General features: G+C 50.7%; 3 protein-coding genes across 8 annotated transcripts; all 3 read right to left on the reverse strand.

Moving 5' to 3' along the window:
- Nucleotides 1-70: 70 nt before the first annotated feature.
- hsdl2 (hydroxysteroid dehydrogenase like 2) lies at nt 71-4082 on the reverse strand. The gene is made up of 11 exons (XM_058056153.1): nt 3795-4082; nt 1836-1999; nt 1628-1726; nt 1453-1567; nt 1285-1388; nt 1127-1225; nt 870-1064; nt 722-793; nt 507-653; nt 295-423; nt 71-220 (listed from the first exon to the last, which is right to left on the reverse strand). The coding sequence occupies exons 1-11, from the start codon at nt 3809-3811 to the stop codon at nt 105-107; spliced, it is 1257 nt and encodes a 418-aa protein (XP_057912136.1). The 5' UTR covers nt 3812-4082; the 3' UTR covers nt 71-104.
- A 1962-nt stretch (nt 4083-6044) lies between these two features.
- ugcg (UDP-glucose ceramide glucosyltransferase) lies at nt 6045-9143 on the reverse strand. The gene is made up of 10 exons (XM_058056154.1): nt 8687-9143; nt 8161-8305; nt 7993-8095; nt 7822-7923; nt 7632-7744; nt 7389-7567; nt 7231-7317; nt 7046-7153; nt 6719-6797; nt 6045-6647 (listed from the first exon to the last, which is right to left on the reverse strand). Exons 1-10 carry the CDS (start codon nt 8782-8784, stop codon nt 6477-6479), a joined length of 1185 nt encoding a protein of 394 aa, XP_057912137.1. The 5' UTR covers nt 8785-9143; the 3' UTR covers nt 6045-6476.
- A 681-nt stretch (nt 9144-9824) lies between these two features.
- On the reverse strand, nt 9825-13955 carry wu:fi75a02 (uncharacterized). Of its 6 annotated transcripts, none has more exons than XM_058056812.1 (13): nt 13862-13955; nt 13588-13657; nt 13365-13471; nt 13220-13294; nt 12901-13149; nt 12390-12768; nt 12071-12322; nt 11973-11999; nt 11797-11905; nt 11638-11726; nt 11501-11572; nt 11308-11438; nt 9825-10184 (listed from the first exon to the last, which is right to left on the reverse strand). In XM_058056812.1, exons 4-13 carry the CDS (start codon nt 13287-13289, stop codon nt 10027-10029), a joined length of 1536 nt encoding a protein of 511 aa, XP_057912795.1. In that variant the 5' UTR covers nt 13290-13294; nt 13365-13471; nt 13588-13657; nt 13862-13955; the 3' UTR covers nt 9825-10026. The 6 variants fall into 6 exon arrangements, with proteins under 6 accessions (XP_057912795.1, XP_057912798.1, XP_057912796.1 ...); XM_058056815.1 differs by having other exon boundaries at nt 13930-13947; XM_058056813.1 differs by having other exon boundaries at nt 13792-13936.
- Nucleotides 13956-14067: the final 112 nt, after the last annotated feature.

The raw sequence follows: 14067 nt of genomic DNA on the forward strand, positions 1-14067 counted from the left end.
CTTTTATTTACTGACAATGTCACACCTTTCATACTCGCTTTAGTGGCGATAAAACATGGTGGATACTCGCTTTAGTGGCGACCAGGTTTTATTTAGTCATGGTATCACAGTTTGGACTTGTTCATGCGACTCATCATCTTCTCCAACTTCAGGGCGAGCGTCATGTCGCCTTTGATGCGAAGCTTCCCCGACATGAACGCCAAGGTGGGCTTCAGCTTCCCTGCACACACGTGTTAGCACGGGGGTGTTAGCAAAGGGGTGGAGGCGTTTGCATCTGTTAGCATCGGCTCTCACCTGCAAACATTTTGCTGAAGTCGCCAGAGTCCATCGTCATGACGACGTCAGCTTTGGTGGCCGGCTGGCCTTGCCCTGCGCTGCCTGAACCACTCTTCAGGTCCAGGAACCAAACGCCGCTGTGTTCCCCTGCATGCCCCCAGATCAGAGACACGCCCCCCCCCCGGTCAGAGACACGCCCCCGTGCTTCCATAGGCTGACCTGGATCTTACCTGAAAGGTCAAACTGGTAGACAGCCTGCGTGGATTTCACCACATCCTCGCTCAGGACATCTCTGATGACCTGGAACGTGCTTTCTATTGGTCCCCCTGAAGAGGGCGTGGCCGAGGATGACGGCCCTTTGAAGGCCGGTGTCGCCCCTAGCAACAACACAACCGCCAATCACCCATGCTGCTGAGAGATAAAAGTTGAGTTGGCGGGTCCTTACCATGTTGCTCCATCTGCTGGACGAGGACGTCGGGCGCGTCATCCAGGAAAAAGTCGGGCAGAAGCGGGTGACCTGTGGATCGATGGGAGAGTGGCACAGTGGTCACGTGACTGCGAGCAAGGCCGCTGGCAAGCTAGCGTTAAGTCACCTGGCTGCACGGCGTACTGATCCAAGTCGCTGACGCCTCGCTCTCTGAGGATGTCCTCGTCTACCACGAAATGACCCGTGAAGTCTTTGGGTTGGGACAGTATGACGTAGGCTGCATCCGCCATGATGTCCACCTTGCGACACTGTTTGCCCACGCCATCGCCGCCCAGCATGTCCATAGCCGCGGTCTGGATGGCTGTGGCGAGACAAAACACGCTTGTCTATGCTAGCACGTTAGCGTGTTAGCGTGCTACTCACCGGTTTTGGGCCACAAGGCGTTGACGGCAATTTGACCTCTGAACTCTTCCGCCATGCCCAGGACGCACATGGACATACCGTATTTGGCCATGGTGTACGCTGCAAGCACAAGCGTCAGCGCTGGGGTTGCAGTGTTGGTTGACTGTTGCCATGGTTACCTGTGTGGTTCTTGAACCAAACGGGGTTGAGGTTGAGGGGCGGAGACAAGTTGAGGATGTGAGGAGAAGGAGCCTTCAGCAGGTGAGGAATTACCAGCTTGGACCTAGGACACACCCATGCTGGTTAGGCCACGCCCACCAGGCAGCTCAACAAGTGCTATGCCCTACGTCATGTAAGTTCCTCGCAAGTTGATTCCGAGCATGAGATCCACCTTCTTCATGGGCGTGTCCAAAGTTCCCGTCAGGTTGATGGCGCTGGCGTTGTTCACCAGAATGTCGATGCCTGCCAACGCCGTCGTCATCAACACCACCATCACCATCATCATCATCCAATAAAACTTACCTCCGAATTTGGCAACCGCTTTCTGAACAGCATCCTCAACCTGCCGCTCGTCTCTGATGTCCACCACGCACGCCAACGCTTTCCCACCTAGCTGCTCCACTGAAGGACAAACACACCTAATGTCCTAGTCCTAGCATTTGCTACAGCATGCTAGCCTGTAGTGTGATTGCGCTGGCAACAGTATGTTAGCGAACACGTTAGCACTCACCCTCTTGGGCAGCAGTGTAGATGGTTCCGGGTAGTTTTGGGTGAGGTTGGGCGGTCTTGGCAGCGATGATGATGTTGGCGCCATCTCTGGCGGCTTTCAAGGCGATGGCTTTACCGATACCACGGCTGGCTCCTGTGATGAACAGCGTGCGTCCGGCTAACTTCCTATCAAACAAAGTAGCCATCATGCGAGTTAGCCACACTGGTTGATACCTAGTTAGTCTTTTACATGACTTCATTCGTTTCACTTTCACTCAACTCGACTGGTGACTTCAATCACCAATAAATGATGACTGGTGATGCTCACTCGCTTCTGTATTCATTTAATAAAAAGCCAATGCGAACAGACGCATGCAGAGTGAACGCTCTTGTCACCCAGCCAGTGGAGCAATTCATCCAGGCCTCCTAATGACCAACCTGGTACCTCCATACGTCCATTATGGGGACAGGCCTAGTTGACTTGTGGCCAGTACCCGGGAGTCAGGGAAAGTTAGCATTGACTAAGTCATCATAGATCAGCATAACTCACTCCCTCACTGCTAAAACAAAACACCACCACACAGCAATTTACTAAATCTACTACACTACTACTGCTAATCCTACTATGGCAGGTACTTTAGCTACTAGTGTAGGATAGGAAATAGTAGTAGTAGTGGTGGTAGTAGCAGTAGTGGTAATGGTAGTAGTGGTGGTAATGGTAGCAGTAGTGGTAATGGTAGTAGCGGTGGTGGTAGTAGTACTAGTGGCAGTAGTAGTAGTGCTCGTAATAGTGGCAGTGGTGGTAGTAATAGTGGCAGTAGTAGAAGTAGTGGTAGCAGGAGTAGTGGTAATTGTAGTATGTAATGTAATGGTAGTAGCGGTGGTGGTAGTAGTACTAGTGGCAGTGGTAGTCGTAGTAGTAGTAATAGTGGCAGTAGTAGCAGTAGAGGTAGTGATAGCAGTAGTAGTAGTAATAGTGGAGGCAGTAGTAGTGGCAGTAGTAGTAGAAGTAGTGGTAGCAGGAGTAGTGGTAATGGTAGTAGCGGTGGTGGTAGTAGTACTAGTGGCAGTGGCAGTAGTAGCAGTAGAGGTAGTGATAGCAGTAGTAGTAGTAATAGTGGAGGCAGTAGTAGTGGCAGTAGTAGTAGTACTAGTGGCAGTAGTAGTAGTGCTCGTAATAGTGGCAGTGGTGGTAGTAATAGTGGCAGTAGTAGAAGTAGTGGTAGCAGGAGTAGTGGTAATGGTAGTAGCGGTGGTGGTAGTAGTACTAGTGGCAGTGGTAGTCGTAGTAGTAGTAATAGTGGCAGTAGTAGCAGTAGAGGTAGTGATAGCAGTAGTGGTAGTAGTAGTAGTAATAGTGGAGGCAGTAGTAGTGGCAGTGCTAGTACTAGTGGCAGTAGTAGTGCTCGTAATAATGGCAGTAGTAGTAATAGTGGCAGTAGTAGTAATAGTGGCAGTGGTGGTAGTAGTAATAGTGTCAGTAGTAGAAGTAGTCGTAGCAGTAGTGGTAATGGTAGTAGTGGCGGTGGTAGTCGTAGTAGTAGTAGTAGTAGTAATAGTGGCAGTAGTAGCAGTAGAGGTAGTGATAGCGGCAGTGGTAGCAGTAGTAATAGTGGAGGCAGTAGTAGTAGTAGTAGTAGTAGTAGTAGTAGTAATAGTGGTAGCAGTAGTAGTAGTAGTAGTAGTAGTAGTAAGAGTGGCAGTGGTAACAGTACCCCCCCATAAAAAATAAAATAATTGTGTTCGGCAGGCCGGTTACAGTTAGCGAGTCGTGTTGAAAAAGTAAATAAGTATATAAATAAAATATAATATAAATACATCAAGTCCACCGAACGAGACCAAGTCCAAAGCGAACTTGTCCAGTGGAAGCATAGCTCCTCCATGTTGGATTCGGCAGCTCATAGTCTTATTTGAGTCTTTGACGAGGTTTGTCCGGCCTGTCGAGTTGTAAATGAGGACGGTTTCGACGTATGGGACTCACCCTGTGTTGGGTATCATTGCGGCTGGAGCAACAGAAGGACACTTGTTTCGTCTTTTCGTCCACCTTTCACCCACTTAAGGCTAGCGGATGTTACGATGTACTTCACTTCCGGTCCCCCGACGAAGACGGGGGCAGGCGGACGCGAAGACAAAGGCTCTGTTTGAATCCGGGCTCTGCATCCTACCAGGCCAGTAGCCTACCCGGTCTACCAAGGCCAGACGATGGAACCAGCCTGGTGAATCCAAACGGTTTGGCCTTCCTCACACTTCCTGGTTGTCACGTGGTCTCCTTTACCCTGACGTCATGACGGAATATCCTTCAATGGTGGCATTAAAGTAACAAAGTTATTAGTTTTTTTTAAATGAGGCAAGAGAAGAAAGGTTATCGTTCTACAGCTAAACCTGACATATTCATATTCATAGCTCCTTTATTTAGTTAGAGCACCGGCAACACATAAGTTTTACATTCCTAAAAGTTAACACATATATAAAACATGTATGTGATGTTCACAAATAATGATTATCTTGTTCCATTCATGGTCATAATAGGTATTTACATAATAATTACATAATAATACATTATTATAATTACATAATTTTTCCACATTGTAGAAAATGTATGAGTTACATAAAGTTACGGCAGCTCCGTATCTTGTGCTGCCTTTTTAGTGTTTAATAGTGTTTATGACTTCCTGATTGTTTTTGTGCTATAGCGACCAATTAAGCAAGGGTACAGCTATGGATGTTCATCTTGTTCCAATTGGAGCTTGCAGCTTGCTCTATTGTTGACACTCGGGAGCGGCTGTTAGCTTTCAGCCTTGGTGGGTGGATAGATGGGTTGGTGGGTAGGTTGGTGGTAGTATGGATAGTGAGTAGGTGGATGGGTTGGTGAGAGTATGATAGTGGGTTGGTGGGTAGGTTGGTGAGTGGGTTGGTGGGAGTATGGATAGTTGGTTGGTTGGTGGGAGTATGGATGGATGGGTAGGTTGGTGAGTGGGTTGGTGGGAGTATGGATAGTGGGTTGGTGGGTGGGTGGTGAGTGGGTGGATGGGTTGGTGGGAGTGTGGATAGTGGGTTGGTGGGTAGGTTGGTGAGTGGGTTGGTGGGTGGGTGGATGGGTTGGTGAGTGGGTGGATGGTTTGGTGGGAGTGTGGATAGTGGGTTGGTGGGTGGATGGATGGGTTGGTGGGTAGGTTGGTGGGTGGGTGGGTGGATGGGTTGGTGGGAGTATGGGTTGGTGGGAGTATGGATAGTGGTTTGGTGGATGGATGGATGGGTTGGTGGGTAGATTGGTGAGTGGGTGGATGGATGGGTTGGTGGGTAGGTTGGTGAGTGGGTGGATGGGTTGATGGGAGTATGGATAGTGGGTTGGTGGATGGATGGATGGATGGGTTGGTGGGTAGATTGGTGAGTGGATGGATGGGTTGGTGGGTCAGTGACAATGATATATGCTAGAATGTGTATTTAGCACATTAGGACCTTAATGAGGTAGAGTAGTAGTAAAGTAGAGCTACAATATGTAAAAGCACGAAGGGGGGGGGGGGGGGGGGCATGACAAAAACATTTTGAACTAAAACAAATTAAGAAATGGGTTTTTTTTTCACCTGATCAAAAGTTGAAGACCACAGGTTATAAAAGCCAAAATCTGTTCCAAATGGTAATTTTCTGTCAGGCATTGACACAGTCAGCCCTCTCTTCTAGAACGTGGTGGGATAGTGGAGCTCCATCAGCATGCCATTGCTGCCAAGCTTGGACGGAAGACTGTCATTCTACTTTTCAGGGTAAAAAAGTCAAGCGGTACACCCAAAAAGAGGACACTTGTGTTGAGCCAGAGGATACAATGGGCCGTCCATCAAGACACGGGGCGGTCCTGGACCCAAGACCCTTACTGGTTCTGACTGCAGCACCAGTAACCATCAGACGCCATCTGTGGGAAAAGGCTTTTTAAATCAAAAAAGGTCTGTGTGGTAACAGCTGGGTTCTTCAACAGGACAACGCTGTAGTTCACAATGCCGGCTTACCAAGACTTCTTCTGGCAGAACAACATCCCTCTTTTGGACCATCCTGCTTCTTCCCGATTGGCATCCCATAAAGAACATTTAGGGATGGATGGCAGGAAGTTTATAAAAATGGCCATCAGTTCCAGACAGTTGATGCCCTTGGTGAAGCCATCTTCACCCATCCACCATCCACCCGATCCACCCAGCCATCATCCATCCATCATCCACCCACCCATCCATCCATAGCCTCATTGTGAAAAGACAAAACTTTATTGTTCGTGTTGCCAAAATGCTAAACTGCAATTGGTCTGTTAAGACATGAAAGAAGGTCTGATTGGACGACGGCACCGGCGGGTTCATCCGACATCATCAGTGACATCATCAAGCGAACCCCCGTGGCTATGCTAACAGCAAATGCTACGTTAACAGCACTTGCTAGCTGAAATGTTGCAACACAACACTGATGCGCGCTCGCTGGCAGTGCGGGCGTTAACAGGAAATGCTTTGTCACGTGCACGCTCATAACACTGTTTGACAGCTCCCTCCTGATTGGGCCGCTGTGGTGATGTCATCCCGCATCACCTTTGTCTTCCTGCGCTTTCATTGGCCCGTTAGCACCAAAATTCAACATAAATATTTGAAAACAACAAAGTGTCTGTGGGGGGAGGGCGTCACCATGGCAACTAGACGTCCAGGATCTCCTCAGCCGTCCCGCCACAGCGGAGCCGGTACCGGCCGGTCCGCCAGCTGATGGTCGGGTCCCACAGTGCAGACAGGAAGATCTGCACCGCCATGGACTCCCGGATGAACCAGGCCACAGCAAAGTCCAGCTTGGAGAAGCTCGGAGGTCCGCCCTGTCAATGAAAAGTTGTGGTGGGACGCAAGCTGGAGGACACGGAAGACGGCCACAGAGACGATTCCGTACCTGAACGCCAGTCAGTTGGATGTAGTCAGCCAAGAACCAGGCCAGGCAGTGACACATGAAGAACACCATCATGTCCCACCTGCACACAGAAACCACACCTTCATCACTTCCTGCTCCCGTATCGCATGACTTCCTGCGCCCGTCATTGCTTCACTTCCTGCTCCCGTATCACCTGACTTCCTGCTCTCATGTTCTGCACGCCATCTTCACTGGTGACCAGAAAGGGAACTTTAGTAAACTGGAATGAGGCGTCTGTCTGTCTGTCTCATCTATTCAGCGGAAAGGCCTGCCTAGCAACAGCAAAGAGGTGCTCTGTGATTGGCTGACCTGAAGACGTGATGTGCAGCCCAGCCAATGATGAGGCTGGCCAGGAAACACTCGGAGATGGGTTCCAGCACGGTGCCAGGAAGCATGTTGATCCTCAGCTTGGTCCACCTGGAAGTTACAAAGTTATCACCATCATGTGGGCGTAGGCGTGGGCGTGGTCAGCCGCAACGTAGAGGGCAGGTCACCTGATCAAGCGAGACTGGAACTGGCCAATGGAGTACGACCCCGAGTTCTGCAAAGCTACCTGTGTCGCCATGGAGAACTTCCAGCCTCTGAGGAAAGCCAATCACAGTTAGCGTCAGTGCCATAGCCCCGCCCACAGGGCCTACACCAGCGCGCTAACCTGTCAGCGATGGCTTTAGCCATGAAGTAATCCTCGGCGATGTATTGAGCGAACGCCACCAGCCCGCCAGCCTGATCCAGGACGTCCTTCCTCATTAGACACGACATTCCCGTCACGCACTTGATGCCCGTCACATTAGCAGAGATGTACGATCGAGGGTGCGACGTCCCAAAATAAACCTGCAAGCATGCTTGGCTTTAGCACAATGCTTGTGGCGTGTAGCTTATAGCTAGCTAGCCTCACCTGCTCCAGCGTGGCGGCAAAGCCCTGGCGATCAGCTACGTATGGGAGACCGTGAACCAGACCCACCTTCTCTGTCATCTGATTGGTCAGATCGGTCAGCGTGTCTGCTTTGACTGTGCACACAAACACAGTTAGCATTAGCACAGCAAGATGTCGGAAAACGCCTGGCGTGAAGACGGCGGTCGCCGACCTCTGATGCCGCTGTCGCAGATCCACACCAGTCCGTACTTGGCTCCTTCGTAGCCTGGCATCAGGTTGTTGATCTTGGGATTGATTCCCACCTTCTTGCCGCCTGGTGGCGACACAGTGAGGGACGTTAGCGCTGGGCAAGCTCAATGAGACGTAGCCTTGGAGATCTTACCAATGAAGAGGCGGGCGTCCACGTTGGGATACTTCCCTAAAAGCTTCTTACAAACATCCACGGCCGGATCGTCTTGGTCCTGAACGCACATGAGGAGTTCGTACTGCCAAACAAACACAGCTTGAGTGAGCTGGAAGCGGGGTCGAGACAGGGTAGGCGGAGCTTCACCTTGGGGTAATCCAGCGTGAAGAATGTCTCCAGGTTGGAGATGAGGTTAGAGTCGACACCCTTCAGGGGCTTCAGCAGAGAAACTCCCGCCATTTGCACAAAGGGCTGTTTCACCTCTGACCTCTTCCTGTGAAGGTGGAGGCGCCTGCAAAGGTCGGAGGTCAGAGGTATCACATGACCAGGAAATGCCGCAGTGCTTTTCTCCTTGTTGTTGAGCTATTGGGAGAGTTGCTAAACATGTCGCTAAATCCAACAAGATGCGCTCATTTTATAAACACTAACTTCTGGCAAGTCAGATAGCGCTAAGCTAAGCTAACTGACGACACAGCTAACACTAACATCTCACTCTCTGAAGGAGAATATTAACAACAAATATTAATATTGCTCTACCAACTGTGTGTGTTGTTTATACTATGACTCCATACGTATTCTATTTGACTGGGGGAACAGGAAGCTGCTAGTTAGCAAACTCGTTGAGGCTAGGCTAGGCTAAGCTAGGCTAGGCTATGTCAGGCCAGGCACTTACACGTAGATGATGGACATGAAGTGCATGAGCCACAGGACGACGAACAACAAGAAGCCCAACACGGCCAGGCCCTGCATGACGACCTCCACCAGGGCCATGGCGCTCCGCGGGGGCCGCCGGGCTTGGAGTCGACCAGCCGGAGCGGCTGGCGAAGGGACGAGTCGGCCCCTGGGAATCCGAGGCAAGGTGCGACAAGCGCGGCTCGAGAAGGCCAACGATCCAGCCTGGGAGAATTTCAACGAGTCCGTTTAGGAGCTCCACAAATGGGGACAACGAAAAGTTCCTCCCCAGCCAGATGGAGACTGGGCTTGTTTGACAGTCAGCAGACCGGCGGTCTGTCAGCTGACCGGGCGGGAGTGGTAGTCCCACTTCCGGTCATCTTCAAAATAAATGCTCTTCAGGAAGTAACTCTAGCGATGATAAATAAATGATGAATGAATGAACCAAGTGACATGACGGCTCCGCTCATCTCTCACCTCCGTGGTGTGCCTGCCCCCCCGCTCCTCAGTAAACATCCAATCCCTGTTCGTATGCAAATGAGCCAAGACAAGCATTCTGGTTGGTAGAATCTGGATGGAGGATATGTTTTTTAACTTTTCATCCTCATTGTTTGTGTGCTTCAGTGAAGCTCAGCTACAACAGCAGGAGTCCAGTCTTCAGGTCCACCCAAGATAAACAGGAAGAGGCCTGACAACATCCTCTTCTCCAGGTTGGACTGTGCATTGCTCTGTGTGGATGTATGTCCACTTATGATGCTCATTGTGGACGCTTGGTGGTGACTGGTGGACTCTTATAGAGCAGCTACACACAATAACCAGCACACAGCGCTTTCTAGATCTTCCACAATCTGCACCTATCCGTTTACATGGTCTACCACTTGCTTCCGTGCTTGGTTTGATACTCCTGTGGCCGGGCCACGTCTTCAGGTTACCTGGATAACTGGTTCTGGTCATTTGGATGGGGAGCAAATACCTTTGTATATATATAGTGTATATACATAAAACACATCCCAAGTTTAATAATAAAATATTTTACCCCCCCCCCCCCCTCCTCCCCAATGGGAAGCCAAACACTGGCTTCCCCGAAGGAGCAAATGAAGATAATTGATCTCCGTGAAGGACAAGAAAGACCAAGGGCGGTTTTTCCACGTCTTTGTAATGATTGACAGCTACCTTTTCCCAACCAATGTCACTTTCAATAATAGCAGAAGAAAGTATTTCCCGTCATGCTACTTGAAATATCATGGGATGTCCCGGTGCTTCCAAAATAACACCACTTAAAAACGCCATGGAAGCATCAAATGGCATCAATGCTAGCGTGGTCACAGACAGGAAGTGATGTCACACATCCGATCCCTGACGGGTCAGGAAGTCTTCCAGCGCGCTGAGTCGCTCTACCAGCATCACATCCAGGTCCGAGGCCTCGTCGGCACCTCCCGGCACGTGGTAGTGACGCCGGGCCGTGGCACGTTTCCTTGGCGTTGCCATGACTGGAAACCCTTTAACGAGAAAGCAGTTGAGCTTAGCGGGTTTCTTCATTTTTCTCAGGCTGCTGCAGCTCCCATGATGCCTTCTGGAACCACCCGGGGAGCGCTCGCCTCACACCTCTGAAAGCACTCGGCTGGAGACCGGCACCCTGCCAGGTCTTCCCACCACCCCAGTGGTGTGCAGTCAGGGTCAGCACGGCCTTCTCTGCTGGCCTACCACCACCACCACAAGCTCTGCTCTACCCCAGCATGGAGACCCAGCACAGATCCAACAATCGCTGCAGACTGTATGCACTTAAACACCAGACTGTGTGCACTTACTGTATGCACTTAAAACACCAGACTGTGTGCACTTACTGTATGCACTTAAAACACCAGACTGTGTGCACTTACTGTATGCACTTAAAACACCAGACTATGTGCACTTACTGTATGCACTTAAACACCAGACTGTGTGCACTTACTGTGTGCACTTAAACTCCGGACTGTATGCATTTAAACAACAGACTGTGTGTAATTACTGTATGCACTTAAACACCAGACTGTGTGCACTTACTGTGTGCACTTAAAACTCCGGACTGTATGCATTTAAACAGCAGACTGTGTGTACTTACTGTATGCACTTAAACACCAGACTGTGTGCACTTACTGTATGCACTTAAACACCAGACTGTGTGCACTTAAAACTCCGGACTGTGTACACTTAAACATCAGACTGTGTGCACTTACTGTATGCACTTAAACACCAGACTGTGTGCACTTACTGTGTGCACTTAAAACTCCGGACTGTATGCATTTAAACAGCAGACTGTGTGTACTTACTGTATGCACTTAAACACCAGACTGTGTGCACTTACTGTATGCACTTAAACACCAGACTGTGTGCACTTACACTCCGGACTGTATTCATTTGAACAGCAGACTGTGTGTACTTACTGTATGCACTTAAAGACCAAACTGTGCACTTACTGTATGCACTTAAACACCAGACTGTGCGCACTCACTGTTTAGTGAATATGGGCCACTATGCCACTTTTACAACTGGTAGTCCGCACTTAAAGATTGGCCGGTGCACACTTAAAGGGGATTTGCCAGCAGTATCGGATAGACGATACAATGCCCTGATGAAGAATACCTTGGGGTCGCTTCCTCTTCCTGGGCTGAGTGAAGTCAGGAAAGAGGAGGAGCCTGCGCCGCCTCCGCTGGCCAATGAGAAGCAGCGCTCCATCTTTCTCCCGAGGCTCCTCAAAGATGGTTTCCAAGCTCCTATGAAGCAGACGGAGCATATTGGGACGTGTGGTGGCAAGTATGACGGCGGCGTTGCTGACCTGTTGATGCTGGGAGATTTGTAGTTCTTGTTGGTGTAAATCTCCTCCACACTGAAGTCGTTCTTCTTCACTCTGAAACATGAAAAGCACACGCGGTCCTTCCTCATCCTCCATCAGCGTCCGCCATGTTGTCCCACCTTTTGACCTTTGGCAAGCCCATAGGCGTGAGCGGCGTCTCACGCGGCGAGGCGCGGCGGATGGGAATCTGCGACACTCGTCTTCCTTTCTGCCATGGAAAAAGATGAGAAGGTGAGGAAGGAATACTCGGTTATGCTCAAAGCGGGAGAGGCGCTAACCTCCTTGGAGCCGCCTGCTGATTGGCCGGCCGGGAGGGGAGCCGGCGCTACGTGGGGTGAGGATGGGGCGGGTCGGACGGCCAGGAGACAGTCTCGTCGCTTGGTGTGTCTGCAGCCACAGGTCACGTGACGTAAGCGGACGGGACGAAATGTTTGGGCAAACGTTGTCAACTGACCTGAGATCTGCTGACGGCCGCATGTAGCTGTCAATCATGAAAACACACATGAATAACTTATTTATTTTATGCTAATGAGGCCACAACAACCAACCAACCAATGATCGATGCTGAGACTGGGCGGGGCCGTCCAGTCCCTCAGGCACCGCCACGGATTCCAGCAAGTCCCGCCCCTCACGGAGGTCACCACCGCAGCGACGGCGAAGAGACGCAGCAGGGGGGCAGGGCTAAAAGAGGCGGGGACTGGCAGAGGTCTGTGATTGGAGCAAAGTGCAGGAGGAGGGGTGAAGTCTGAGAAGCGCCATTGGCTGGAGGAGCCTGACGAACGCAGGAAGTGAAAAGACGTGCTGCTAGGGGGAAAAAAGACCAATCATTTTCATAGCCAATCATCAATCAATCAATCAATCCACCTCCCACCTGCAGCCATTCCGCCTGGCAACAATATCCATGGCCTCCACTGATTGGACGCCGCCTCCTTCCCGTCTTTCTTTTTGTCCTCGCCGGTCAAAGTCCATGAGCATCAGCGGTGCTTCCGCATTAGCTCCGCCTCCTGACCGGCAGAGCACCATGCGGCCCACAAACCTTCCAGCGTCCTCTTCGCTCTTTTCTGAAGCCACACCCACCACTCCTCTTTCTCGACGGTGGCTCCTCCTCCTCTTTCTGCCCTTCCTCTTTTCCCCTCCTCCCCTCTGCTCTGATTGGCTGCTTGTCCAGGAAAGGAGCGGGTTGTGCGAGGAAGCCGAAAGGAGGGCGGGGCTACAGGAGGACACCAAAAGGCCAGGGAAGGAGGAGGAAGCTAAAGAAAGAAAGACATTAGATGGACGCGTAGGGCCCAGGTGAGGACGCGTAGGGCCCAAGGGCCCAGGACATGCTGCCTTAGTGTCCTTTTAAGTCCTCACTAGATGAAGGAAACAAGAATGTGTGTTACCTGCAACATGAGGATAATTCGTTGCTCCTCCTCCTCGGTCGTCTTCTGTCGGCCGCCCGCTTCTCTTCTGTGTCCTCCTCCCGCTCCTCCTTTCCAGGGCGTCCAACCGTCGACCCAAAGACGTCACAGCGCCCCGCAGGAGGCGCCGCATCTCCATCCTGTGAGCGGCGAGGAGGCGGGGCAAAAGGGAGGCGCAAGCACAGCTTGGACAAGGATGATGGCAAAGAACAGGGTTGGTGGCAGGAGGACCTGGGGATAAAGCCGTCATGGGCAAGGAGATCTAAAGGAAGCAACAAGTGGGACAGAAAGACACCCATACTTGTTTGTGCCCCTCCAGCAACATCGCTGTCAGCCAATGGGAACGCAGGGGGCGGAGTCACAGCCGGCATGACGACTGTCCAAAAAGAAATGAAATGAACACAATCACTTTAAAGCAAACAGTGAGAGTTTTGGCCCCAACTGACCTCCTACATGTAGCGACCTTTGACCTTTAAGTCCTTGTCAGGCCTCCCCCGAGGACCACCACGGCGATCGTGTGTAAAGATGGGAGCCGAGCAGCAAAGGACGCCATCTGTGGGACAGAAACCAGGGTGATGGCGCTAACTGCAGCTGCTAGCTACTGTTAGCATACAAACACCCTGTTGGTAACACGCGACGAAATATGACTTTTCGCAAGAAACACTTTACCTTGGTCACCGCTCGCTGCTCAGTAGACTTCCTTTATTCCCCCAAATGTCATTTTCATTTGGTTCGAGGCCTAAAAGTGCCAAATGACAGAGGTTATTTCTCGAAGAATCGCTATTTCTTCTCCTACCTAGCGTTAAGCTAACGTGAAACAAACAACTTCCGACAGAAATTTCAAAGTAAAGCCCGTGTCAGTGTTCTATTTACCAAGGTGTGAATTATCTCACCAACATACAATAATCTTCAGTGATATAATCAGCTTTAAAAAGTGAGGTACCAAAAAAAGGGAACCGCGTTGCCATTGGAGCGATTAAGCAGCGTATTCAGGCAGTTCTGGGTGCTGACCGTTGACTTAAGATGTCTCCGCACTCCAATGACTAGCAGTCAACAGCAGGGGGTAGCTGGATCACCACGATGATTATCGATACCAGGATCAATGCCACAGTGACGAGATCTACATTTTCCTCCTCCAGGTTGATTGCA

The sequence above is a fragment of the Doryrhamphus excisus genome, chromosome 19, assembly GCF_030265055.1.
Source record: "Doryrhamphus excisus isolate RoL2022-K1 chromosome 19, RoL_Dexc_1.0, whole genome shotgun sequence".
NCBI lineage: Eukaryota > Metazoa > Chordata > Actinopteri > Syngnathiformes > Syngnathidae > Doryrhamphus > Doryrhamphus excisus.

Coding starts and splice junctions, on each gene's coding strand:
- hsdl2 (XM_058056153.1), bottom strand. Junction 1,065..1,126: donor CGCCTTGTGGCCCAAAACCG/GTGAGTAGCACG, acceptor GTCTCGCCACAG/CCATCCAGACCGCGGCTATG. Junction 221..294: donor CTTCAGCAAAATGTTTGCAG/GTGAGAGCCGAT, acceptor ACGTGTGTGCAG/GGAAGCTGAAGCCCACCTTG.
- ugcg (XM_058056154.1), bottom strand. CDS start 8,784: ATGGCCCTGGTGGAGGTCGTCATGCAGGGCCTGGCCGTGTTGGGCTTC. Junction 7,318..7,388: donor GCTAAAGCCATCGCTGACAG/GTTAGCGCGCTG, acceptor GGCTTTCCTCAG/AGGCTGGAAGTTCTCCATGG. Junction 6,648..6,718: donor TCCAACTGACTGGCGTTCAG/GTACGGAATCGT, acceptor TTTCATTGACAG/GGCGGACCTCCGAGCTTCTC.
- wu:fi75a02 (XM_058056812.1), bottom strand. CDS start 13,289: ATGCCGGCTGTGACTCCGCCCCCTGCGTTCCCATTGGCTGACAGCGAT. Junction 12,769..12,900: donor GAATTATCCTCATGTTGCAG/GTAACACACATT, acceptor TTCTTTCTTTAG/CTTCCTCCTCCTTCCCTGGC. Junction 11,439..11,500: donor AAATCTCCCAGCATCAACAG/GTCAGCAACGCC, acceptor TCTGCTTCATAG/GAGCTTGGAAACCATCTTTG.